This window comes from Hemiscyllium ocellatum, chromosome 5 (assembly GCF_020745735.1).
Source record: "Hemiscyllium ocellatum isolate sHemOce1 chromosome 5, sHemOce1.pat.X.cur, whole genome shotgun sequence".
NCBI lineage: Eukaryota > Metazoa > Chordata > Chondrichthyes > Orectolobiformes > Hemiscylliidae > Hemiscyllium > Hemiscyllium ocellatum.
Genome location: NC_083405.1, coordinates 133,890,363 through 133,918,216, shown reverse-complemented (window position 1 = coordinate 133,918,216; position 27,854 = coordinate 133,890,363). Strand labels below are relative to the sequence as shown.

General features: G+C 48.9%; 1 protein-coding gene across 1 annotated transcript in view; it reads left to right on the top strand.

Annotated features, from left to right (window-relative positions):
• LOC132815876 (myosin-7B-like) overlaps positions 1-27,854 on the top strand; it is a 142,538-nt gene that overhangs the window by 94,417 nt on the left and 20,267 nt on the right. The window contains exons 34-37 of the mRNA XM_060825218.1: positions 9,952-10,144; positions 13,141-13,344; positions 19,578-19,703; positions 21,251-21,421. Of these exons, the coding sequence (XP_060681201.1) occupies positions 9,952-10,144; positions 13,141-13,344; positions 19,578-19,703; positions 21,251-21,421 (694 nt within the window). The remainder of the gene's footprint in view (positions 1-9,951; positions 10,145-13,140; positions 13,345-19,577; positions 19,704-21,250; positions 21,422-27,854) is intronic.

The window sequence follows — 27,854 nt, the reverse complement described above, 5'->3', positions numbered from 1 at the left end:
TACACTTAGTGTCAGAGATCTGGATGAGACAGAATTTATAAGAAGTGTCCAAGAGAGTTTTCTAGAGCAGTATGTCAATAGTCTGACGAGGGAAGGGGCCTATTGGACCTGGTACTGGGGAACGAGCCAGGACAAGTGGTAGAAGTTGCGGTGGGGGATTTCTTTGGGAATAGTGTCCACAATCCTGTAAGTTTTAAAATACTTGGAGACAAAGATGAGAGTGGTCCTAAGGGAAGAGTACTAAACTGGGTCAAGGCCAATTATATCAAAATTTGGCAGGAGCTGGGAAATGTGGATTTGACATAGCTATTTGAAGGGAAGGTCCACATTTGAGATGTGGGAGACTCTCAAAGATCGGTTAAAGATAGTGCAGGATAGGCATGTCCCGTTGAAGGTAAAGGATAGGAAAGGCAAGCTTCGTGAAACGTGGATGACAGGAGAAATCATGTGACTAGCCAAGAGGAAAAGGGAAGCATACATAAGGTCCAGGCAGCTAAGAACAGAACGGGCCCTGGAGGAATATCAGAAGAGTAGGGCAAGCCTTAAATGAAGAATCAAGTGGGCTAAAAGGAGTTCATGAAATAGCTTTAGCGAGCAGAATTAAGGAGAATCCCAAAGCCTTTTATTGTTATATAAGAAGCAAGCGGGTAACTAGAGAAAGGATTGGTCGACTAAAGGATAACTAAGGAAGGCTGTAAGCCGAATCTGAGAGAATGGGTGAGAGTCTGAATGATTACTTTGCATTACCGACCTCAAATTCACCTGGACTGTCTCAGACTCCTCCCTCCCCTTCCTAGACCTTTCCATTTCTATCTCGGGCGACCGACTCAACACAGACATCTATTATAAACCGACTGACTCCCACAGCTACCTGGACTACACCTCCTCCCACCCCGCCCCCTGTAAAAACTCCATCCCATATTCCCAATTCCTTCGTCTCCGCCGCATCTGCTCCCAGGAGGACCAGTTCCAACACCGCACAGCCCAGATGGCCTCCTTCTTCAAGGACCGCAGATTCCCCCCAGACGTGATCGACGATGCCCTCCACCGCATCTCCTCCACTTCCCGTTCCTCCGCCCTTGAGCCCCGCTCCTCCAACCGCCACCAAGACAGAACCCCACTGGTTCTCACCTACCACCCCACCAACCTCCGTATACAACGTATCATCCGCCGTCATTTCCGCCACCTCCAAACGGACCCCACCAGCAGGGATATATTTCCCTCCCCTCCCCTATCAGCGTTCCGCAAGGACCACTCCCTTCGTGATTCCCTCGTCAGGTCCACACCCCCCACCAACCCAACCTCCACTGCCGGCACCTTCCCCTGCAACCGCAGGAAATGTAAAACTTGCGCCCACACCTCCTCCCTCACTTCCCTCCAAGGCCCCAAGGGATCCTTCCATATCTGCCACAAGTTCACCTGTACCTCCACACACATCATCTATTGCATCCGCTGCACCTGATGTGGCCTCCTCTATATTGGGGAGACGGGCTGCTTACTTGCGGAATGCTTCAGAGAACACCTCTGGGACGCCCGGACCAACCAACCCAACCATCCCGTGGCTCAACACTTTAACTCTCCCTCCCACTCCACCGAGGACATGCAGGTCCTTGGACTCCTCCACCGGCAGAACATAACAACACGACGGCTGGAGGAGGAGCGCCTCATCTTCCGCCTGGGAACCCTCCAACCACAAGGAATGAACTCAGATTTCTCCAGTTTCCTTATTTCCCCTCCCCCCACCTTGTCTCAGTCGGTTCCCTCAACTCAGCACCGCCCTCCTAACCTGCAATCTTCTTCCTGACCTCTCCGCCCCCACCCCACTCCGGCCTATCACCCTCACCTTGACCTCCTTCCACCTATCACATCTCCATCGCCCCTCCCCCAAGTCCCTCCTCCCTACCTTTTATCTTAGCCTGCTTGGCACACTCTCCTCATTCCTGATGAAGGGCTTATGCCCGAAACGTCGAATTTCCTGTTCCTTGGATGCTGCCTAACCTGCTGTGCTTTAACCAACAACACATTTTCTACTTTGCATCAGTGTTCACTGAGAAGAGGAATATGATGGATGATGAGTTTAGAGATAGAAGTTTGTTTACTCTGGATCACATTGACATAAGTAGGGGAGATGTGTTGGGTAGGCTAGAGGTTATTAAGGTGGACAAATCCCAAGGACCGAATGGGACCTATTCCAGGTTGCTAAGGGAGGCGAGAGAGGAAATAGCTGGGGCCCTGACAGATATCTTTGTGGTATCTTTAAACACAGGTGAGGTGCCGGAGGACTGGAGGGTTGCTCATTCGATTAGATTACTTACAGTGTGGAAACAGGCCCTTCGACCCAACAAGTCCACACCGAACCGCCGAAGTGCAACCCACCCATACCCCTACATATACCCCTTACCTAACACTGCGGGCAATTTAGCAGGGCCAATTCACCTGACCCGCACATCTTTGGACTGTGGGAGGAAACCGGAGCACCCGGAGGAAACCCACGCAGACACGGGGAGAACGTGCAAACTCCACACAGTCGCTTGAGTCGGGAATTGAACCCAGGTCGCTGGCGCTGTGAGGCAGCAGTGCTAACCACTGTGCCACCGTGCCACCCCTAATGTTGTCCCCCTGTACAAGAAGGGTGGTATGGATATTCTGGGTAACTACAGACCAGTGAGCCTGATGTCAGTGGTGGGAAAGTTGCTGGAGAAGGTACTGAGGGATAGTGTTTCTTTATATTTGGAAGCCAATGGGCTTATCAGTGATAGGCAATATGGTTTTGTGCAGGGAAGATGGTGCCTTATCAACTTAATAGAGGAAGTGACCAAGTTGATAGATGAAGGAAGGGTTCTACATGTCATATACATGGACTTTAACAAGGCATTTGATAAGGTTCCACATGGTAGACTAATGGAGAAAGTGAAGTCACATGGTGTGCAGGGTGTTCTAGCTGGATGGATGAAGAACTGGTTGAGCAACAGGATACAGAATAGTAGTTGAAGGGAGTTTCTTGAAATGGAGAAAGGTGACCAGTGGTGTTCCACAGGGATCAGTGCTGGGGCCACTGTTGTTTGTGATGTACATCAATGATCTGGAAGAGGGCACTGTTGGTATGATCAGCAAGTTTGCAGATGACACAAAGATTGGTGGAGTAACAGAAAGCATAGGGAACTGACAAAGAATACAGGAGGATATAGATAGACTGGACAGCTGGGCGGAGAAGTGGCAGATGGAGTTCAATCCAGGCAAATATGAGGTGATGCATTTTGGGAAGTCTAATTCTAGAGAGAATTATACTGTAAACGGAAGAGCCTTGGGAAACGTTGATGATCACAGAGATCTGGGAGTTCAGGTCCATTGTACCCTGAAGGTTGCTGCACAGGTGGATAGAGTGGTCAAGAAGGCACATGGTATGCTTGCCTTCATCAGACGGGGTATTGAGTATAAGAGCTGGCAGGTCATGTTAAAATTGTACACGACATCGGTTCAGCTGCATTTAGAATACTGTGTACAGTTCTGGTCGCCCCATTACCAAAAGGATGTAGACGCTTTGGAGAGGGTGCAGAGAAGGTTTACGAGGATGTTGCCTATTATGGAAGGTGCTAGCTATGAAGAGAGGTTAAGTAGGTTAGGATGGTTTTCATTAGAAAAAAGGAGATTGAGGGGGACTTGGTTGAGGTTTACAAAATCATGAAGGGTATAGACAGGGTGGGTAGAGATAAGCTTTTTCCCAGGGTGAGGGATTCAATAATGAGAGGTCACACCTTCAAGGTGAGGGGTGAAATGTTTAAGGGGGATACACGCGGCAAATACTTTACACAGAGGGTGGTGGGTGCCTAGAACGCATTGCCAGCAAAGGGAGAGGCATAATTGTGCATAATGTTGGACACCTCAATAAGGTCACTTCTTAATCTTCTCTGCTCCAAGCAGAATAAGCCCAATCTCTCTAACCATTCCTTGTATCTAAAATCGCTCATTCCTGTTATCACTCTAGTAAATCTCCTTTGAATTCTTTTCAGGACTTTAACATTTTACCTTAAATAAGGTGCCCAGAATTGAACACAACATCCTCAATGACCTGGCTCCCACAGCCTTCTGTGGCAATGAATTTCATTGGTTTCCCCACTCTCTGGCTGAAGACGATTTTCCTTATCTCCGTTCTAAAAGGTCTTCCCTTTACTCTCAGGCTATTCCCTTGGTCCTAGTCTCTCCTGCCAATGGAAGCATCTTCCCAACATCCACTCTGTCCAGGCCATTCAGTGTTCTGTATGTTTCAATTAGATCCCCCCTCATCCTTCTAAACCCCATCGAGTATAGAACCAGAGTCCTCAAACATTCCTCATATGTTAAGCTTCTCATTCCAGGGCCCATTCTTGCGAACCTCCTCTGAACCACTCCAGGGCTAATACATCCTTCCTCAGATATGGGGCTCAAAACAGACCACAATGCTCCAAATGTGGCCTGACCAGAGCCTTATAGAACCTCAGAAGTACATAAAAAGAAAAGTTGTGGTCCCAACACTGAGCCTTGCCGAATGCCACCTATCACCAGCTGCCATCCAAGACAGACCCTTTTATCCCTACTCTCAAAACAAAAATACAGGTACAGGTGAATGTTAAGAGTTTGTGAGTCCATTCAGTATTCTAACAACGGGAGGGTAGAAACTGTTTCAAAACCGGCTGGTGCCTGTGTTCAGGCTTCTGTATCTTCTCCCCGATGGTAGAGGTTGTAGAAAAACATTGCCAGTGTGGGATGGATCTTTGAGAATGTTGGCAACCTTTCCTTGACAGCGGGCCTGGGAGATGGATTCTCTCGATGGGAGGTTGGCCTTTGTGATTGTCCGGGCTGAGTGCACCACTCTCTGTAACCGTCTCCGATCTGGAATGGTACAGTTGCCATATCAGGTAGTGATACATCCAGACAGAATGCTCTCGATGGTGCACCTATAAAAGTTGGCGAGGGTATTCGCCGTCACGCCAAATTTCCTCAGCTGCCTGAGGAAGAAGAGACGTTGTTGGGCCTTTGTAACCAGTGTGTCCACATGAAGAGTCCAAGAAAGCTTGTTGTGGATGGCTACTCCCAGGAGCTTGACACTCTCCACTCATTCCACCTCTGTGCTGTTCATGTATAGGGGGGTATGAGTAACATCCCACCAAAAGTCAATAATGAGTTCCTTGGTTTTGCTGGCATTGAGAGCTAGGTTGTTCTCAGTTTCCAGGTCTTTCACTCCCATCTGTAGCCTGTTTCGTCATCATCTGAGATTCGACCAACTATGGTGGTGTCATCAGTGAACTTGTAAATGGCATTAGTCTGGCATGTGGCGACACAGTCATGGGGATACAGTGAGTACAGTAGGGGGCTGAGTACGCACCCCTGGGGGGCTCCAATGTTGATGTTAGTGAGGATGAAATATTGTCTCCAATCTTCACTGATGGTGGCCTGTGGGTCAGGAAACTGAGGATCCAGTTACAGAGAGTGGGGCTTAGTCTGAGATCACTAAGTTTAGTAATCAGTCTCAAGGGGAAAATAGTGTTGAAGGTTGAACTGTAGTCAATGAGTAGGATTCTTACGTAGCTATTCTTGGTGTCAAGATGTTCTCGGGAGGGGTGAAGGGCATGTATATGGTATCTGACGTGGATCTGTTGGTCTGTTTGACAAATTGGAGTGGGTCAAGAGTAGTGGGGAGGCTGGAGTTGATTAATGCCTTGACCAGCCTTTCAAAGCACTTCATGACCACTGAGGTTAGGGCCACTGGGCGGTAGTCATGGAGACATGCTGCATGAGCCTTCTTAGGCACAGGGATGATGTTGGCCCTCTTGAAACAGGCAGGGACAGTGGCCTGCTGCAGGGAGAGGTTGAAGATTTTCCCAGTCCACCTACATTATGAAATCCCCATGATGACTGTAACTTTGCCTATCCTACACATCTTTCCTATCTCCTGGTGTATCTTGCGCCCCAGTTCCTGAGGCCTGTACATAACTCCAATTCCGTTTTATTTTACCTTTGTGGTTCCTCAACTCTACCCACACAGATTCTACACCATCTGACCCTATATCGTTTCTTACTATTGATTTAATTTCATTTTTTACGAATAAGGCAACCCCCACCTCTCTGCCCACCTGCCTATCTTTTCAATAGGCTGTATATCCTTGAATATTCCGTTCCCAATCCTGATCTCCTTGCAGCCAGATCTCCGTGATGCCCACTACATCATACCTACCAATTTCAACCTTCACCACAAGCACACTTACCTTATTCCTTATACTACCTGTATTCAGGTATAACACCTTCAGTCCTGTATTCACTGTCCCTCTTCTCATTGTCATTCATTATTCAGTGTGCTTGAAGTTTGATTGGCATGTATTTAGATACAGTGAAGTGTTGTCTTACATGCTAACCAGGTAGATTGTCCAATACAAAGTGCATCAGGGTAGCAGAACAGAGTGCCGCAGTGAGATAGAGAGAGAGAGAGGGGGAGAGAAAGAGACAGACACACAGAGAGAGATCCGAGGAAGGGTCCCTGGACATGAAATGTTAACTCTGATTGCTTTTCCCAGACACTGCCAGACCTGCTGAGCTTTTCCAGCAACTTCTGTTTTTGTTTCTGGATGTTATTAAAGACTGGTCACTGAAACAGCTGCGCTGGTATTGACCCCCATTAGAACCAGGTGACCATTGAACCAGATGTTTATTTTGATTGGTTCTGATTTGGATGTTGCTAAGCAATTTAGCTGTGCCAAACCAGGATGTTCCGGGGTGTGCACTCTCCTGGGTACCGGCCTGTGAGTTCTCTCACTCAATTCAGACCAGGAGGGACTCTCACCGTCTCAAATTGATTCTGAAAGCCAAACGTCACTTTATGGAGCAACTCATAACTATCAGCTGTTAACCTTGCTGTTTTAACTCTCTGCTCTTCCACATGAATTCTCACTACTTCAGAAAGTGAATTTTTGAATTCCTCCAAATTAATTATCCCTCAAAGAGCATCACAGGTTTGCTCTATTTTTAATGCCCTTGTCCACATATCAAAATTACTTTGTTTGATCCTTTCAAACTCACTGTAGGTTTGATCAGGATCTCTCCTTAATTCCTGAAGCGTTATCTGTAAGCTTCGGGCACCAGCTCCTATGTACTGAAGATGGATTTCTTCATCCCCTCATCCTCCCCAGATCCCTCCTCTGATAGTGATGTGAATACCTCACCGGTTCTACCTACAAGTTTCGTTTAATCAACAAAACCCACATGGTCACTGGCCATCGCTGTTCTTTAGTCACTTTTTCACATGAGATGAAAAAGTCTTCCACCTCCTTCTCATTAGCTTTAGGCAATGTTTGAATATATTTAAACAGATCCCCACCAGGCCTTTGGCTGCCATGGGTTTGCTCATCCTCACTCTCCTCCTCACTGAGCTTACCCTCAGTCCTCATCTCTATCCCTTTAAGCTGACTTTCCTGCCTGAGTGCCAATTTCTGAGATTCAAATTCCCTCTCTTTCTTCCTTTCCTCTCTCTTCTGCTCTTTATCAGACCTCAAACTGTTTCATTTTTGTTGCCCTTTCCTTGTCTTTCGCCTCTAACTCAAGTTGCTTCATTTTCAGTTGAATTTTAGCCATCGCTAAAGGTTCTGTTAGTGTTTCCAGCAAATGTAAATGCTGAGCTATTGCTGTAATTATCTCTTCTTTCCTCACGGAAGGATGCAGCTCCATCTCCAGATTATCTGCTAATTCCAGCGGCTTGGCCTTCCTTGTAAAACCCCAAAGTCAGTTCTTCCAACCCCTAGAAAACTTTTGATGACTGAAAGAGTCATTGCTATGCTAAACCAACCAGAGTCAACACCCAGAATAAAAGACACGAACACCTATCACTCGCTGCCCTCAAGTCCAACAATTTGGAACTACAAAATAAATCCTGCAAAGAGGCTCCAACCTGTTATGGACCATTGAAAACGTTTCAAGAAAGTATTCCAGACCCTAACTTTGCTAGTTGTTTTCAGCAGGTCTAACGTGGGTCTTTCAGGAGAGATACCAATGGTCAAACCACTAAGTTTTAAACAAAACAGAATTTATTTGCAAGATTACTGAATGAAACACAAACAACAGAAAACAGAATACCGAATAACTTTAACCTCTCCAAACACCCAACAGATTATCCCAACTTAATGATGCTGTTCCAAATACTTGCGACAATCCCCATGAACACCCCTTGGCACAAAAGGTGAAATCAAGCATAAGTTCTTACAGATTGAAGTCAGAGAGAGAGAGGGCTAGCTTAGACCAGCTTCTTTGGGTCCACACTATTGCTAAAAACCAAACCAAACCAGAGTAAAGCTGGGCTGGGAGAACTAGCCACCCCCCTTTCATTGTATAAGTGTGTGTGTTTTTTTAAGTAAAATGTGAGGTCTGCAGATGCTGGAGATCAGAGCTGAAAATGTGTTGCTGGTTAAAGCACAGCAAGTCAGGCAGCATCCAAGGAACAGGAAATTCAACGTTTCGGGCAAAAGCCCTTCATCAGGAATGAATTCATTCATTCCCGATGAAGGCCTTTTGCCCGAAACGTCGAATTTCCTGTTCCTTGGATGCTGCCTGACTTGCTGTGCTTTAACCAGCAACACATTTTCAGCTGTGTTTTTTTTAAACTTGAAAGCCTTCTGCCTGAGGTAGTATCTGTTAGCTATTATCAAATTGGCCCTGAAACCCTACATGCCCAGACTTTTCGGAGTCTGTGTCATTTATGACTTTCTGAAAAAAAAAGCCAAGGACAGCATAAACTTGTTAAAAGAGCAGCAGAGGCACAGGTACATGACATGACACTGACCCAGCTGGTGCAGAGCCAGCTCTCAGAGTCAACAGAACCCCCAACAACCCTGTTTGTTTATTTATTTATATAGTTTTATTACCCCCACACTACCGCTAACTACGGCAGTGCTTATTTATTCCCCCAGCACCCATGCTGTGTGTGTGTGCAGGTGAAAGTCACAAGGTGCACGAATCTTTATTCAAATTTCCACCACCAGGAAGAAAGGAAAACACCCGAGTGGCCAGTGACGAGCAGTGCCCTTCACATCAAAGGGCAATGCTGTGTGATCAAACAGTGAAGGGGAGGGCAAGAACTAAATCAAAATAGAGTTGGAGGGGGAAATGATGCACTCCACTCCCTGCGGCGCCCACCTCTCCCTGAACAACTCCAGGGTGTTGGTGGACACCGCGTGCTCCTTCTCCAAGGACACCCGGGCCCTAACATGACCGCGGAAGAGGGGCAGGCAGTCGGCCCTAACGACCCCCTCCAAGGCCCGCTGCCTGGACCTGTTTATGGCCAGTTTGGCCAGGCCCAGGAGCAGACCCACGAGGAGGTCTTCAGGCCTGCCCTCCTTCCTCCGTACCGGGTGCCCAAAGATCAGGAGCGTGGGACGGAAATGCAACCAAAAGCAGAGGAGGAGGTTTTTGAGGAAATCAAAGAGGGAGTGCAAATGCCCACCCCAATATACACATGGTCCACGGACTCCACAGCACCACAGAAAGGGCTGGGAGTCCGTGAACCACCGCAATCTGCGGTTGCAGGGGACCGCTGTGTGCAGCACCCTCCACCCCAGATCCCCGAGAGATTAGGGGAGGACTCCCACATAGAGGGCCCTCCACTGGGGATCCCCACCACCCGGTGGCAAATGGGCACGCCAGGGCGTGGACACTCCTGTTTATAGCTGTCAGCCAGGGCTGCCTGATCGGACCAGATTAACAGCCCCAATCAGGGAACTCATACTCAGTGAGGTCCACCTCGTTGCTGTCACTACAGATGCAATGTTAGTTTGACCCTGCACCTGGCCCCATTGTCCCCTGGAATCTCCACCCAGGATGTGTATCTTGCTAACTACTGATACCAGGGCTATCCCACTCAATGACATGAATGAACATTATCCCAAAGCCCTGTGTGTCTCTATCTAACTGGGAGGAATGTAATCTCTGCAGGAGGAACCACCAGCGTACCATAGACACCCTGCAGGCTGACCTGGAGACTGAGATGAGGAGCAGAACCGAGGCTCTCCGAATACAGAAGAAAATGGAGAACGACCTCAATGAGATGGAGCAGCAAATGAACCAAGCGATTCGCAGAGCCAATGAGACACAGAGGGCTGTCCGCAACTTATTGTCTCAGACAAAGGTCAGTGTGCGTTCGGGCAAAAACACACTCACCTCCTCACACTCACTCACTCACACTCACCACGGGAAATCCATCCTCACACTCACTCACTCACACTCACCACGGGAAATCCTTCCTCACACTCACTCTCACTCAACACAGGAAATCCCTCCTCACACTCACTCTCACTCAACACGGGAAATCCCTCCTCACACTCACTCTCACTCAACACGGGAAATCCCTCCTCACACACACTCTCACTCAACACAGGAAGTCCCTCCTCACACACACTCACACTCAACACAGGAAGTCCCTCCTCACACACACTCACACTCAACACAGGAAATCCCTCCTCACACTCACTCTCACTCAACACAGGAAGTCCCTCCTCACACACACACTCACACTCAACACAGGAAATCCCTCCTCACACTCACTCTCACTCAACACGGGAAATCCCTCCTCACACACACTCTCACTCAACACAGGAAGTGCCTCCTCACACACACTCACACTCACACTCAACACAGGAAATCCCTCCTCACACTCACTCTCACTCAACACAGGAAGTCCCTCCTCACACACACTCACACTCAACACAGGAAATCCCTCCTCACACTCACACTCACTCTCACTCAACACAGGAAATCCCTCCTCACACTCACTCTCACTCAACACGGGAAGTCCCTCCTCACACACACTCACACTCACACTCTCCACGGGAATTCTCTCACACTTACTCACACTCACCACGGGAAATCCCTCCTCACACTCACTCTCACTCACCACGGGAAATCACTCCACACACACACTCTCACGCACACTCACCACAGGAAATCCTTCCTCACACTCACTCACACTCATCACGGGATATCCCTCCTCACACACACTCTCACTCACCATGGGAAATCCCTCCTCACACTCACTCACACTCACCACGGGAAATTCTTCCTCACACACACTCACACTCACCACGGGAAATCCCTCCTCACACTCAGTCACACTCACCACCGGAAATCCCTCCTCACACTCATTCACCGTGGGAAATCCTTCCTCACACTCAATCACACTCACCACGGGAAATCTCTCCTCACACTCATTCACACTCACCACGGGAAATCCCTCCTCACACTCACTCTCACTCACCACGGGAAATCCCTCCTCACACTCACTCACACTCACCACGGGAAATCCTTCCTCACACACACTCACACTCACCACGGGAAATCCCTCCTCACACTCAGTCACACTCACCACCGGAAATCCCTCCTCACACTCATTCACCGTGGGAAATCCTTCCTCACACTCATTCACACTCACCACGGGAAATCCCTCCTCACACTCACTCTCACTCACCACGGGAAATCTCTCCTCACACTCATTCACACTCACCATGGGAAATCCCTCCTCACACTCACTCTCACTCACCACGGGAAATCCCTCCTCACACTCAGTCTCACTCATTACGGGATATCCCTCCTCACGCACACTCTCACTCACAATCACCACGGGAAATCCCTCCTCACACTCAGTCACACTCACCATGGGAAATCCCTCCTCACACTCACTCACTCACACTCACCACAGGATATCCCTCCTCACACTCCCTCACACACACCACGGGAAATCCTTCCTCACACACACTCACACTCACCAAGGGAAATCCTTCCTCACACTCACACTCACCACGGGAAATCACTCCTCATACTCAGTCACACTCACCACGGGAAATCACTCCTCACACTCAGTCACACTCAACACGGGAAATCCCTCTTCACACTCACTCACTCTCACACACACCACAGGAAATCCCTCCTCACACTCACTCTCACTCACCACGGGAAATTCCTCCTCACACTTACCACAGGAAATCCCTCCTCACACTCACTCTCACTCACCACGGGAAATCCCTCCTCACACTTACCACGGGAAATCCTTCCTCACTCTCACTCTCACTCACCAAGGGAAATCCCTCCTCACACTCACTCACTCACCAAGGGAAATCCCTCCTCACACTCACTCACTCACTAAGGGAAATCCCTCCTCACACTCACTCACTCTCACCAGGGGAAATCCCTCCTCACACTCACTCACTCACTCACACTCACCACGGGAAATCCCTCCTCACACTCACTCACTCTACTAGAGATCCTTTCAAACATTCACACGCAAACTCGCACTGACTCTGAGAGCCTTTGCTCACCCCTCACAGTCACAGTCACTCTGTGGCCCCGTCATGGCCTGACTATCTCCTGCTCTGTCCTCACTGCTCCATCCCTGTTCCTCTCATGGCCTTAGCCACACAGTGAGGGGGTAATGATCTGGAGTAACACTGCTGGGCTCTGAACAAGTGGAAGTTTCACATGCAACATGAACACCAGCTTGGGCCTGATGGGCCAAATGGCCTGCGTCTGTGTTGAGAATGGACAGCTCTTTCAAAGATCTGACCCAGGCACCGCGGGCCGAATGGCCTCCTCTGTGTTCTCTCATTCTACAATCTTTCATCTAGTATAATCTCCGAATCGGACCAATCAGGAAACAGTGGCGACACATGACACTGGATACAGACAATGTCACAACAGCAAGACATTTGTTCAATCCCATGTGAATGTTTGTATCACTCTGGGACATGGGGCAGGGTTGGGAGGGAGTGGTGTATGGGATGTGTGTTATCCATTGTGTAACAACTTTTCACAGACCTCCATCCATCACCAATGCATAGCCCTTGACAACAGCACTGCCTCTAATTGAGTCAGGCATTCCAACATCCCTGACGTCCATTTCCTTGCTCCTCGGATGCTGTCTGACCTGCTGTGCTTTTCCAGCAACACACTCTCAATTCGTCCTTTTGTGTCAGCCAGGGCTCCCTGATTGGGCCAGATTAATAGCTGCAATCGGTGAACTTGTTCCAATGGTTACACATTGTGCAGTGTGCTGTCCTCTGTGCTGTCAGTGAATTACATTCCCTCTCCCTCCTCGTTCACCACTCTCTCTCTCTCTCTCTGCTCTCCGGCCAGGAATTACAGGCTCAGCTGGAGTCCAGCTCTCAGCTGAACGAGGGCCTGAAGGAGGAGCTGAATGTGTCAAACCGCCGCGTAATTACGCTGACCGCTGAGCTCGAGACCGTGAGAAACCTGCTGGAGACCGCAGAACGCAACTGCAAAACAGCGGAGCAGGAACTGCAGGACGGACGAGACAGATCAGAAATGATTCTCTCTCAGGTATCTCATCATCTCTAAATTCAAATGGTCGCGCGTTAGATCCCTGACTCTTATTGGCGTGCAGTGAGAACCACCGGTCAGTGCAGACACGAGGGGCCGAATGGCCTCTCTCCACATTGTAGTGATTCTATGATTAGATAAAACAGTTGGGATTTTCTGACAATGGACAATGGATTCCTCTCAATTCCAGATTTGTTTTTTCCTTTTCCATTGAATTCGATTTCCACCATCTGTTTGTGGCGGAATTCAAATCCAGATCCCCACAACATTGTCTGGGTCGGCAGATTAACAGTCCAGCGATGTCCTTTAGGGAAAGCAACTGGGGTCCTCACCTGGTCTGGCCTACATGTGACGCCAGACCCACAGCAACGGGGTTGATTCTTAATCGCCCTCAGGGCAATTAGGGATGGGCAATAACTGCTGGCCTAGTCAGTGATGCCATCATCCTGTGAATGAATAAACGAGAGAGAAACAAATTGGAACGTCATCATTCTCAGATCCCAGGAGGGAAACAGGAAATGAGGGGAATTGAGTGGACAGAACCAGCCGTAAGACCCGTGCTGCCTTTGAGTCCTTTGTAACGTCTTCCTCTATCCTAGTTCATGGAGATTTTGTGACTCAGCGGGTCATGCCCCTGTCGCTGGGACAAAAATCCAAATCCCACTCCAGGATTGGCTGGTCCCATGTAGGAAACAGGGAGGATGCAGTCGAGACAGCACTCAGTGGGTCAGCTTGCAGAGTCTCTGAACACTTCCCCACCTGGAAAATTCCATCCAGCAGCTGAGTAATGATATTCCCAATGGGTTTCCATTCCATTTTGTGTCAGTTCTCAGTGACCCACTGTGTCTTTCCCACAGCAGCCTCTTCAGATCTCTCAGTGAGGAGACTTTAGTTGAACACTCCACAACCCACTGGCTCTGCTAAATGTGTTTCATTCCTCCAAAGAACTACCACCATCCCCCACAGCTCATTCATGGAATATTGCTTGGAATTTTCCACTGGATCTTTCCAGAACTCGCACTGTAATTCCAGATCATTCCATTTCTCTGGAATCTCAGCTGAAGTTAAGGCAAAAATTGGGAAGAAGCCCATGGGGTTTCCCTGTTATTAGATTAGATTAGATTCCCTACAGTGTGGAAACAGGCCCTTTGGCCCAACCAGGCCACACCGACCCTCTGAAGAGTAACCCACCCAGACACATTTCCCTCTGACTAATGCATCTCCATGTGTTATTGGGAGATCGATCTCACTGTGCTCAAATCAGCAGTGTGTGCTGGATTTTGTCTGAAGGTGGAGTCACAGGTAGACAGGGTGATGAAGAAGGCATTTGGTATGCTTGCCTTTGTAGGCCAGTGCATTCGGTATAGGCATTGGGAGGCCATGTTGTGACTGTACAGGACATAGGTTAGGGCCAGCTTTTGGAATCCTGCATTCAATTCTGGTCTCCCTGCTATAGGAAGGGTGTTGTTAAACCGGAAAGGGATCAGACAAGATTTATAAGGAAATTGCTCGTGTTTGTGCTCTGGGGAGAAGCTGTATAGGCTGGGACTATTTTCCCTGGAGCAATGGAAAATGAAGCTTATACAGGTTTATAAAATCATGCGGGGTGTGGATAGAGTGACTAGAAAAGGTGTTCTCCCCAGGGACACAGGTTTAGGTTGAGAGGGGAAAGATATAAAAAGGACCGAAGGGGCAACATTTTCACGCAGAAGATGGTGCGTGTATGGAATGAGGAGGAAGTGATGGAGGCTGGTACAATTATAACATTTAAAAGGTATCTTGGTGGGTATATGAATAGGAAGGATTGCGAGGGATGTGGACCAAATGCTGACAAATGGCACTAGATTAGTTTAGGATATCTGGTCAGCATGGACAAGTTGGACCGAAGGGTCTGTCTCTGTTCTGTACAACCCTATGACTCTCTGAATCTTTCAAAGGTGGAATGGCGTCCCGAGTCCATTCACACTCAGGGTCAGGCCTGGCTCTTCTCTGAGTCAGGAGGGTGAGAGTTCAAGTCCCACCACAGGATATGAACATCAAAGCTGACCCTGCAGCTCAACACTGAGGGAGTGCTGCACTTTTTCAGGTCTTGGATGTTTCGATGGATGGGTGTAAAAGCCAGAGAAACCTCACCAGAAACAGATGAGCCCAGCTGTTGCTGTTGGGATGTTGCTGTGCATGAATCGGGCGCCAACTTCGTCTCAATTACAACACAACCATACTTCACTGGAATGTTATTTAGGATCTCCTGAGGATGTGAAGGATGCTACAGGAGGGTGAGGTCAGAAGAACACCAGGGGACAACATAAAATAGGAAGGGACAATTCTAAAGGTGGGGCAGCAACAGAGGGATCTCAGGTTTTATTCGCACAGATCGTCGAAGGTGACAAGACAAGTGGAGAGAGCAGTAAATAAAGCAGACAGTGCTCTTAGTTTTACTAACAGGGGTATTGAGTAGAAGGGCTGAAAATGTGTTGCTGGAAAAGCGCAGCAGGTCAGGCAGCATCCAAGGAACAGGAGAATCGACGTTTCAGGTATCTCATTCAAATCCCTCGAACTCAGCACCACCTTCCTAACCTGCAATCTTCTTCCCGACCTCTCCGCCCCCACCCCACTCCAGCCTATCACCCTCACCTTAACCTCCTTCCACCTATCGCATTTCCAACGCCCCTCCCCCAAGTCCCTCCTCCCTACCTTTTATCTTAGCCTGCTGGACACACTTTCCTCATTCCTGAAGAAGGGCTTATGCCCAAAACGTCGATTCTCCTGCTCCTTGGATGCTGCCTGACCTGCCGCACTTTTCCAGCAACACATTTTCAGCTCTGATCTCCAACATCTGCAGTCCTCACTTCCTATTGAGTAGAAGGGGAAACATAGTGGTATTATCACTGGATTATTCATCCAGAGACCCAGGTAATATTCAGGGGACCCGGGTTCGAATCCCACTGTGGCAGGTGGTAGAATTCGAATCCAATTTTATAAAACTCTGGAACTAAAACTCTAATAACCCATTGTCAATTATTGGGGAAAACCCATCGGATTCACTAATGTCCTTGAAGGAAGGAGACTGCCATCCTTACCTGGTCTGGCCTACAGGTGACTCCAGACCCACAGCAATGTGGTTGACTCTGGGCAATTAGAGATGAGCAATAAATGCTTGCCTCACCCCTGATGCCTTCATCCTGAGCGGAAAGGTGACTTTGAACTTATACAAGACACTTGTTAGACCTCAGCTGGAGTAAAAAATGAGGTCTGCAGATGCTGGAGATCACAGCTGCAAATGTGTTGCTGGTCAAAGCACAGCAGGCCAGGCAGCATCTCAGGAATAGAGAGTTCGACGTTTCGAGCATAAGCCCTTCATCAGGAATAAGAGAGAGAGCCAAGCAGGCTAAGATAAAAGGTAGGGAGGAGGGACTAGGGGGAGGGGCGATGGAGGTGGGATAGGTGGAAGGAGGTCAAGGTGAGGGTGATAGGCCGGAGTGGGGTGGGGGCGGAGAGGTCAGGAAGAGGATTGCAGGTTAGGGGGGCAGTGCTGAGTTGAGGGAACCGACTGAGACAAGGTGGGGGGAGGGGAAATGAGGAAACTGGAGAAATCTGAATTCATACCTTGTGGTTGGAGGGTTCCCAGGCGGAAGATGAGGCGCTCCTCCTCCAGCCGTCGTGTTGTTATGTTCTGCCGGTGGAGGAGTCCAAGGACCTGCATGTCCTCGGTGGAGTGGGAGGGAGAGTTAAAGTGTTGAGCCACGGGGTGGTTGGGTTGGTTGGTCCGGGCGGCCCAGAGGTGTTCTCTGAAGCGTTCCGCAAGTAAGCGGCCTGTCTCCCCAATATAGAGGAGGCCACATTGGGTGCAGCGGATGCAATAGATGATGTGTGTGGAGGTACAGGTGAACTTGTGGCGGATATGGAAGGATCCCTTGGGGCCTTGGAGGGAAGTGAGTGTGGAGGTGTGGGCGCAAGTTTTACATTTCCTGCGGTTGCAGGGGAAGGTGCCGGGGGTGGAGGTTGGGTTGGTGGGGGGTGTGGATCTGACGAGGGAGTCACGAAGGGAGTGGTCCTTGCGGAACGCTGATAGGGGAGGGGAGGGAAATATATCCTTGGTGGTGGGGTCCGTTTGGAGGTGGCGGAAATGGCGGCGGATGATACGTTGTATGCGGAGGTTGGTGGGGTGGTAGGTGAGAACCAGTGGGGTTCTGTCTTGGTGGCGGTTGGAGGAGCGGGGCTCAAGGGCGGAGGAGCGGGAAGTGGAGGAGATGCGGTGGAGGGCATCGTCGATCACGTCTGGGGGGAATCTGCGGTCCTTGAAGAAGGAGGCCATCTGGGCTGTGCGGTGTTGGAACTGGTCCTCCTGGGAGCAGATGCGGCGGAGACGAAGGAATTGGGAATATGGGATGGCGTTTTTACAGGGGGCAGGGTGGGAGGAGGTGTAGTCCAGGTAGCTGTGGGAGTCAGTCAGTTTATAATAGATGTCTGTGTTGAGTCGGTCGCCCGAGATAGAAATGGAAAGGTCTAGGAAGGGGAGGGAGGAGTCTGAGACAGTCCAGGTGAATTTCAGGTCGGGATGGAAGGTGTTAGTAAAGTTGATGAACTGTTCAACCTCCTCGTGGGAGCACAAGGCAGCGCCGATACAGTCATCGATGTAGCGGAGGAAAAGGTGGGGGGTGGTGCCAGTGTAGTTGCGGAAGATGGACTGTTCCACATATCCTACGAAGAGACAGGCATAGCTGGGGCCCATGCGGGTGCCCATGGCAACTCCTTTAGTTTGGAGGAAGTGGGAGGATTGAAAAGAGAAGTTATTCAGGGTGAGGACCAGTTCAGTCAGTCGAAGGAGGGTGTCAGTGGAAGGGTACTGGTTGGTGCGGCGGGAAAGGAAGAAGCGGAGGGCTTTGAGTCCTTCGTGATGGGGGATGGAGGTGTACAGGGACTGGATGTCCATAGTGAAAATAAGGCGTTGGGGACCGGGGAAGCGAAAATCCTGGAGGAGGTGGAGGGCGTGGGTGGTGTCCCGAACGTAGGTGGGGAGTTCTTGGACTAAAGGGGACAGGACCGTGTCGAGGTATTGGGAGATGAGTTCGGTGGGGCAGGAGCAGGCTGAGACAATGGGCCAGCCGGGGCAGGCAGGTTTGTGGATTTTGGGCAGGAGGTAGAAACGGGCGGTGCGGGGTTGTGGGACTATGAGGTTGGAGGCGGTGGATGGGAGATCCCCTGAGGTGATGAGGTCCTGGATGGTCTGGGAGATGATGGTTTGATGGTGGGAGGTGGGGTCGTGGTCAAGGGGGCGATAAGAGGAGGCGTCCGCGAGCTGGCGTTTGGCTTCAGCGGTATTACAGGTCAGTGCGCCAAACTACCACCGCGCCTCCCTTGTCTGCGGGTTTGATGGTGAGGTTGGGATTGGAGCGGAGGGAGTGGAGGGCTGCACGTTCTGAGGGTGAGAGGTTGGAGTGGGTGAGAGGGGAGGGCTTATGCTCGAAATGTCGAATTCTCTATTCCTGAGATGCTGCCTGGCCTGCTGTGCTTTGACCAGCAACACATTTGCAGCTCAGCTGGAGTACTGTGTACGGCCATTAGCATCATACTATAGGAAAGATGCAAATGTATTGGAGAAAATGCAGAAGCGATTTGTTAGAATGAGCGCAGGAATGAGAACCTTCAGTGATGAGGATTGATTGAGGAAGTTGGGACTATTCTCCTTGGAGAGAGAAAAGCTGAGAGGGAGGTCTGATAGAGGTATTCAGATAGAGCGGATAGGGAGAAACTGGCCCTTCTCGTAAAAGGAACAAGAACGAGAAGACATGGATTTAAGGTGTGGAGTGAGAAAGACATTTTCACCCAGTGAGTTATCGGGGTGGAGAGTGCACTGCCTGGAAATGTGGTAGGGGCTGGTTCACTGAAGCATTCTAGAGGGGTATTGGATGGGTGTTTGGATAAGTTTGTTTGCAGGTATGTGGGGCAAAGGCAAGAGATTGGCACTAGGTAATACAGGAGGAGAGAGTGAGGTCTGCAGATGCTGGAGATCAGAGCTGAAAATGTGTTGCTGGAAAAGCGCAGCAGGTCAGGCAGCATCCAAGGAGCAGGAGAATCGACGTTTCGGGCATAAGCCCTTCATCAGGAATGGTAATACAGCCAGGCTAGTTAACAGGACCAGTGCAGAGGTGATGGGCTGAGTGGCCTCCTCTGCACTGAAACAAGTATGTGATTTGACGGTAAACTCATGCACTTCCCTCTCGCACCTGCAGAACATAAGCCTCCTAAATCAGAAGAAAACGTATGAATATGACATTGAGCAACTGAACCAGCAAGTTGAGAAATTGGTGCAAGAATTTCGGATGGAAGCAGAGAACTCCCGGAAAGCCAAAACTGAGGTAAGTACAACACAGTGTTCTGACTGGGCACGCAACACTGACTCTGCTTTCTCTCTCTACAGGTGCTGCCAGACCTGCTGAGTTTCTCCAGCACCTTCTGGTTTTGTTTCAGATTTCCAGCATCCTCAGTTTTTGCTTTCATTTAATTTCAGCACTTTTTTAAAAATGAGTTCACATCCTGCCTCATCCCTATCTGTCACTATCCCTAATCCTGTGTAATGTTCCCAGCTCCACAGACTCTCCTCCCTGTCAGAACCTGACTTATATTAAAATTGTGCTGACAAGTAGCGAGTAACATTCGTGCCAGACAATTGGGGGTCTGGATCAGAGTGGTGCTGGAAAAGCACAGCAGTTCAGGCAGCATCCGAGGAGCAGGAAAATCGACGTTTCGGGCAAAAGCCCTTCATCAGGAATATAGGCCTGAAAGGTTGATTTTCCTGCTTCTCGGATGCTGCCTGACCTGCTGTGCTCTTCCAGCACCACTCTAATCTAGACTCTGGTTTCCAGCATCTACAGTCATCGTTTTTACCTGTGCTAAGCAAATGCCAGGCTATGACCATCTCCAATAAGAGACAATCTAACCACCGCCCCTTAACATTCAATGGTGTTACCATCACTGAATCCACCACTATCAACATCCTGGGGGTTACCATTGACCAGAAACTCAACTGGACTCACCACATAATTACAATGGCTACAAGAGCAGGTCAGAGGTTAGGAAAACTACAGTGAGTAACTCACCCCCTGACTCCCAAGAGCCTGTTCACCATCTGCACAAGGCAAGTATACTTCCTACCGGCTTGGAGGGGTGTAGTTCCAACAACACTCAAGAAGCTTGACACCATCCAGGACAAAGCAGCCCACTTGATTGGTACCACATCCGCGACCATACACTCCCTCCACCATCGACTCTGCAGAAATGTACCAAAGATCCTTTGTGGGCAGCACGGTGGCACAGTGGTTAGCACTGCTGCCTCACAGCGCCAGAAACCCGGGTTCAATTCCCACCTCAGGCGACTGACTGTGTGGAGTTTGCACGTTCTCCCCGTGTCTGCGTGGGTTTCCTCCGGGTGCTCCGGTTTCCTCCCACATTCCAAAGATGTAGGGGCCAGGTGAATTGGCCATGCTAAATTGTCCATTGTGTTAGGTAGGGGCTAAATGTAGGGGTATGGGTGGGTTACGCTTCAGCGGGTCGGTGTGGACTTGTTGGGCCGAAGGGCCTGTTTCCACACTGTAAGTAATCTAATCTAATCCTCCAACCCAGCTATTGTGGCCCAAGTCTTTAACAGTGGCAGTCTACTCTCAGTCTGAGTTGGTTGGACAGTATTTGGAATTGGACTGGAGACCCTGGAAACGCAAAGACGCTGCCCCCATTCCTGAGGAGGCCTGGGCAGAAAGACTGACTGAGAGTTCCAGCCAGTTTAAAAGTAAACTTTAGAACAGGGGGTCATTCTTACTATTCTCGCCCCCTCACCCTCCCTGCCCTCACTCTCCCTTGCCCTGCACAGTTCAGAGAGTGCTGACTGCACGTGTTTCTCATTGTTCAGGTTACGGCACTGACTGAGAAGCTGAAGAGAGAACAGGAAATCAACTCCAGCCTGGAACTGGCCAAAAAGAGCCTGGAACAGATGGTCAAAGACTTGCAGGAACAGCTGGATGAAGCTGAGATGGGGGCACTGAAAAGCAGCAAGAAGCAGATGCACAAGATGGAGGCTCGGGTGAGAGGTCCAGAGCTGGGGTAACCCACACTGTACAGTATCCATGGAAACCAGGCCCTCCATCGTACAATATCCATGGAAACCAGGCCCTCTGTTATACAGTACCCATGGAACTAGGTTCCCCTCGTACAGTATCTATTGGAATCAGGCTGCCATCATGGTATCCATGGAAACCAGGCCCCCCACTGGACAATGCCCATGAAAACCAGGCTCTCCATTATCCAGTATCCATGGAAACCAGGTCACCAACGTACAGTGTCCATGGAAACCAGGCCCCCACTGGACAATGCCCATGAAAACCAGGCCCTCCATTATCCAGTATCCATGGAAACCAGGTCACCATCGTACAGTGTCCATGGAAACCTGGTGCTAATCGTTCAATATCCATGGAAAATAGGTCCCAATTGTAGAGTATCCATGGAAACCAGGCCACCTTTGTACAGTGTCCATGGAAACCCGGTGCTTATCGTTCAATATCCATGGAAACTAGGTTCCGATCGTAGAGTATCCATGGAAACCAGGTTTCCATTGTACAGTGACCATGAAAGCCAGACGTCCATCATTCAGTATGGAATATGAGCCCTGAATTGGCAAACACACCCTCCTACATGAATCATAAATGTTTAGTTTGCAGGTATAGCCTGTAATTGAGAAAGGCAATAGCGTGTTGACCTTTATTGCAAGGGGCATGGGGTATCAAACTAGGGAGGACTCCCTACAACTGTGCAATCAATGAATGAATATATCAGAGTCAGTGGCAGTGAAAGTGAGGGCGAGCATGTTCCTGAAAGGATGAAGATTGTGACCCAAAATTCCTGAGAACCCTGGAAAAGTCAAGGAATGTACAGGATTGAACCAGGAATAAAAGTGAAGCCAACAGCTTAGAGAACCTGAAACCAGAGGAGACTGAGAGGGGGCCATGATTGAGGTGTTTACAGTTATAGAGGGGTAGAACAGGAGAGGTTGGGACAGAACCTTTCCCTTGGTGGAGGGATCAATGATCAGAGGGACATTGACCTGTTTGAGAGGAATATCTCTTATACCTGAAGGGAGGGAGGTGGGAATCTGCCTGTGAGGCTGTTAGAGGCAGAAACCCTCATAATAAAAAGAACAAAGAAAATTACAGTACAGAAACGGGCTCCACGGCCCTCCAAATCTGTACCGATCCAGATCCTCGATCTAAACCTGCTGCCTATTTTTGAAGGATCTGTATTCCTTGCTCCCTGCCCATTCATGTATCTGTCCAGATACACCCTAAATGACACTAGCGTTCCCACTTTCGTTGGCGATGCATTCCAGGCCCCCACCACCCTCTGCGTGGAGAACTTTCCAAGCATATCTCCCCTAAACCTTGCCCCTCTCACTTTGAACTCGTGGGTCCTTTAGTAATTGAGTTCTGCACTCTGGGGAAAAAGCCTTCTTGCTATCCACCCTGTCTATACCTGTCATAATTTTGTAAACCTCAATCAAGTTCTCCCTCAACTCCATCTTTTTAATGAAAATAATCCTAATCTGTTCAACCTCTCTTCATAGCTAGCACCCTCCATATCAGGCAACATCTTGGTGAACCTCCTCTGCACCCTCTCCAAAGCATCCACATGCTATTGGTAACATGGTGACCAGAACTGTACGCAGTATTCCAAATGTGGCCGAACGAAAGTCCTATACAACTGTAACATGACCTGCCAACTCTTGTACGCAATACCCCATCCACCGAAGGAAAGCATGCCATATGCTGCCTTTACCACTCTATCGACCTGTGTTGCCACCTTCAGGGAACAATGGACCTGAACATCCAGATCTTCCTGTACATCAATTTTCCCCAGGGCTTTTCCATTTACTGTATAGTTCGCTCTTGAATTGGATCTTCCAAAATGTATCACCTCGCATTTGTCCGGATTGAACTCCATCTGCCATTTCTCTGCCCAGCTCTCCAATCTATCAATATTCTGCTGTATTCTCTGACAGTCCCCTTCACCATCTGCTACTCCACCAATCTTAGTGTCATCTGCAAACATGCTAATGAGACAATCCACACCTTCCTCCAAGCATTTATGTATATCACAAACAACAGTGGTCCCAGCATGGATCCCTGTGGGACACCACTGGTCACAGGCTTCTGTTTTGAGAAGCTCCCTTCCACAACTACACTCTGTCTCCTGTTGACCAACCAGTTCTCTATCCATCTAGCTAGAACACCCTGGACCCCATGCGACCTCACCTTCTCCATCAGCCTACCATGGGGAACCTTATCAAATGTCTTACTAAAGTCCATGTATATGACATATACAGCCCTTCCCCCATCAATCAACTTTGTCATCTCCTGAAAGAATTCTATTAGGTTTGTAAGACATGACCTTCCCTGCACAAAACCATGCTGCCTATCACTTATGCTACCTATAAGCCCATTTTCATCTAAATGGGAATAGATCCTACCCCTCAGCAGCTTCCCTACCACTGACATCAGGCTCATCGGTCTATAATTACCTGGTGTATCCCTGCTACCCTTCTTAAACAAGAGGAACACATTTTATTTTTCCTCCCTGGGACCAGTGGGAGACAGAGCAGAGGTGACATGGAGACCAGGATGGTGCCAGGAAGGTAAGGATTGGTAAATATTTGGGCTGTGGCTAAACCCAAGATCCTACACATGTAGTATCTCCCTCCCGCACCCCCCTCCTCTAACCAGAAGTGAAAGATACTGTAAGGTAAGATTTTTATTTTTTTCTCTTTCTTTCATATATTGAAGTGCGTTGTTTGGTTATAGTTAGTTGATATAAAGCTAAGGCTTACAATGTCACGGGAACCTCAGACCCATGACATGTGCCTCTTGCCTGATGTGGGTGCTCAGGGACGTGGCTGACGTTCCTGACCCTTACACTTGCAGGAAGTGTGTCCAGCTGCAGCTCTTGTTTGATCACATGACGGCTCTGGAGCTGCGGACGGACTCACTGTGGAGCAGCCGCGATGCTGAGGGGGTCGTGGATAGTACGTCTGGCAGACTGGTCACACCGCAGGTTAGAATTACTGAGGGAGACAGTGAATGGGTGACCAAAAGGCAGAAAAAGAGTAGGAAGGCAGTGCAGGTGTCCCCTGTGGTCATCTCCCTCCCAAACAGGGATACCGCTTTGGATACTGTTGGGGGAGATGGCTCACCAGGGGAGGGCAGCAGTTGTCAGGATCATGGCACCATGGTGGGCACTGCTGTTCAGAAGGCCGGGAAAAAGACTCGTATGACTATAGTCATAGGGGATTCTATTGTGAGGGGAGTAGATAGGCGGTTCTGTGGCCGAAAACAGGACTCCCGGATGGTATGTTGCTCGGGTCAGGAATGTCACTGATTGGCTGCAGAGCATTCTAAAAGGGGAGGGGGAACAGCCAGTTGTCTTGGTGCATAGAGGCACCAACGATCTAAGTAGAAAGCGAGATGAGGTCCTGAAAGAAGAATTCAGGGAGCTAGGAGAGAAGTTAAGGGGGAGGACCTGACAGGTAGCAATCTCGGGATCACTACCAGTGCCACGTGCTAGTCAGCGTAGAAATGAAAAAATAAGCAGGATGAACATGTGGGGCTTGAGGGATGGTGTAGGAGGGAGGGGTTCAGATTTGTTGGACATTGTGACCGGTTCTGGGGAAGGTGGGACTATTACAAATTGGACAGTCTACATCTGAACCAGACTGGGCCTAGTGTCCTTTGGGGAGGTTTTGCTCCTGCTGTTGGGGAGGGTTTAAACTAATGTGGGGCTGGGAACCCCCAGAGAAAACAAGTAGGCAGTGAGGTGGAGACTGGGGACTGTAAGGATCATGAAGATAATATTAATAAGGGGAAGAGTGGGCCGAGAGCAGATGAACGCAAAAGAACTGGTGGCCTGAAGTATATCTACTTAAATGCAAGGAGTATAGTGGGTAAGGCAGATGAACTTAGGGCTTGGATTGGTGCCTGGGAGTATGACGTTATTGCGATCACAGAGACTTGGTTGAAGGAAGGGCATGATGATTGGCAACTAAATGTTCCAGGATATAGACACTTCAGACAGGACAGGGAGGGGAGTAAAAGGGGGGTGGAGTTGCATTGCTGGTCAGGGACGATATCACAGCTGTGCTAAAGGAGGACACTATGGAGGTCTTGGGTAGCGAGGCATTATGGGTGGAGCTGAGAAATAAGACGGGTGCAGTGACATTGTTGGGGCTGTATTACAGGCCTCCCAACAGTGAGCATGAGGTAGAAGAAAAAATAGGTAAACAGATTATGGAAAGATTTTGGATGAGAGGTGCTGGAAAAGCACAGCAGTTCAGGCAGCATCCGAGGAGCAGTAAAATCGACATTTTGGGTAAAAGCCCTTCATCATGAATACAGTATTCCAGTATCCTGTGTTCCTGATGAAGGGCTTTTGCCCGAAACGTTGATTTCCCTGCTTCTCGGATGCTGCCTGAACTGCTGTGCTCTTCCAGCACCACTGATCCAGAATCTGGTTTCCAGCATCTGCAGTCATTGTTTTTACCTAGATAATGGAAGGATGTGGAGGCAACAGGGTGGTGGTCATAGAGGCATAGAGATGTACAGCATGGAAACAGACCCTTCAGTCCAACCCATCCATGCCGACCAGATATCCCAACCAAATCTAGTCCCACCTGCCAGCACCCAGCCCATATCCCTCCAAACCCTTCCTATTCATATACCCATCCAAATGCCTGTTAAATGTTGCAATTGTACCAGCCTCCACCACATCCTCTGGCAGCTCATTCCATACACATACCACCCTCTGTGTGAAAAAGTTGCCACTTGGGTCTCTTTTATATCTTTCCCCTCTCACCCTAAATCTATGCCCTCTAGTTCTGGACTCCCCAACCCCAGGGAAAAGACTTAGCCTATTTATCCTATCCATGCCCCTCATAATTTTGTAAACCTCTATAAGGTCACCCCTCAGCCTCCAACGCTCCAGGAAAAACAGCCCCAGCCTGTTCAGCCTCTCCCTGTAGCTCAGATCCTCCAACCCTGGCAACATCCTTGTAAATCTTTTCTGAATCCTTTCAAGTTTCACAACATCTTTCCGATAGGAAGGAGACCAGAATTGCATGCAATATTCCAACAGTGGCCTAACCAATGTCCTGTACAGCTGCAACATGACCTCCCAACTCCTGTACTCAATACTCTGACCAATAAAGGAAAGCATACCAAATGCCTTCTTCACTATCCTATCTACTTATAACTCCACTTTCAAGGAGCTATGAACCTGCACTCCAAGGTCTCTTTGTTCAGCAACACTCCCTAGGACCTTACCATTAAGTGTATAAATCCTGCTAAGATTTGCTTTCCCAAAATGCAGCACCTCGCATTTATCTGAATTAAACTCCATCTGCCACTTCTCAGCCCATTGGCCCATCTGGTCCAGATCCTATTGTAATATGAGATAACCCTCTTCACTGTCCACTACGCCTCCAATTTTGGTGTCATGTGCAAACTTACTAACTGTACCTCTTATGCTCGCATCCAAATCATTTCTGTAAATGACAAAAAGTAGAGGACCCAGCACCGATCCTTGTGGCACTCCACTGGTCACAGGCCTCCAGTCTCAAAAACAACCCTCCACCACCACCCTCTGTTTTCTACCTTTGAGCCAGTTCTGTATCCAAATGGCTAGTTCTCCCTGTATTCCATGAAATCTAACCTTGCTAATCAGTCTCCCATGGGGAACCTTGTCGAACGGCCTTACTGAAGTCCATATAGATCACATCTACTGCTCTGCCTTCATCAATCCTCTTTGTTACTTCATCAAAAATCTCAATCAAGTTTGTGAGACATGATTTCCCATGCACAAAGCCATGTTGACTATCCCGAATCAGTCCTTGCCTTTCCAAATACATCTACATCCTGTCCCTCAGGATTCCCTCCAACAACTTGCCCACCACCGACGTCAGGCTCACTGGTCTATAGTTCCCTGGCTTGTCCTTACCACCCTTCTTAAACAGTGCCAACCTCCAGTCTTCCAGCACCTCACCTGTGACTATCAATGATACAAATATCTCAGCAAGAGGCCCAGCAATCACTTCTCTAGCTTCCCACAGAGTTCTCGGATATACCTGATCAGGTCCTGGGGATTTGTCCACCTTTAACCGTTTCAAGACATCCAGCACTTCCTCCTCTGTAATCTGGACATTTTGCAAGATGTCACCATCTATTTCCCTACAGTCTATATCTTCCATATCATTTTCCACATTAAATACTGATGCAAACTATTCATTTAGTATTTCCCCCATTTTCTGTGGCTACACACAAAGGCCGCTTTGCTGAACTTTATGGGGCCCTATTCTCTCTCTAGTTACCCTTTTGTCCTTAAAATATTTGTAAAACCCATTTGGATTCTCCTTAATTCTATTTGCCAAAGCTATCTCATGTCTCCATTTTGCCCTCCTGATTTCCCTCTTAAGTATACTC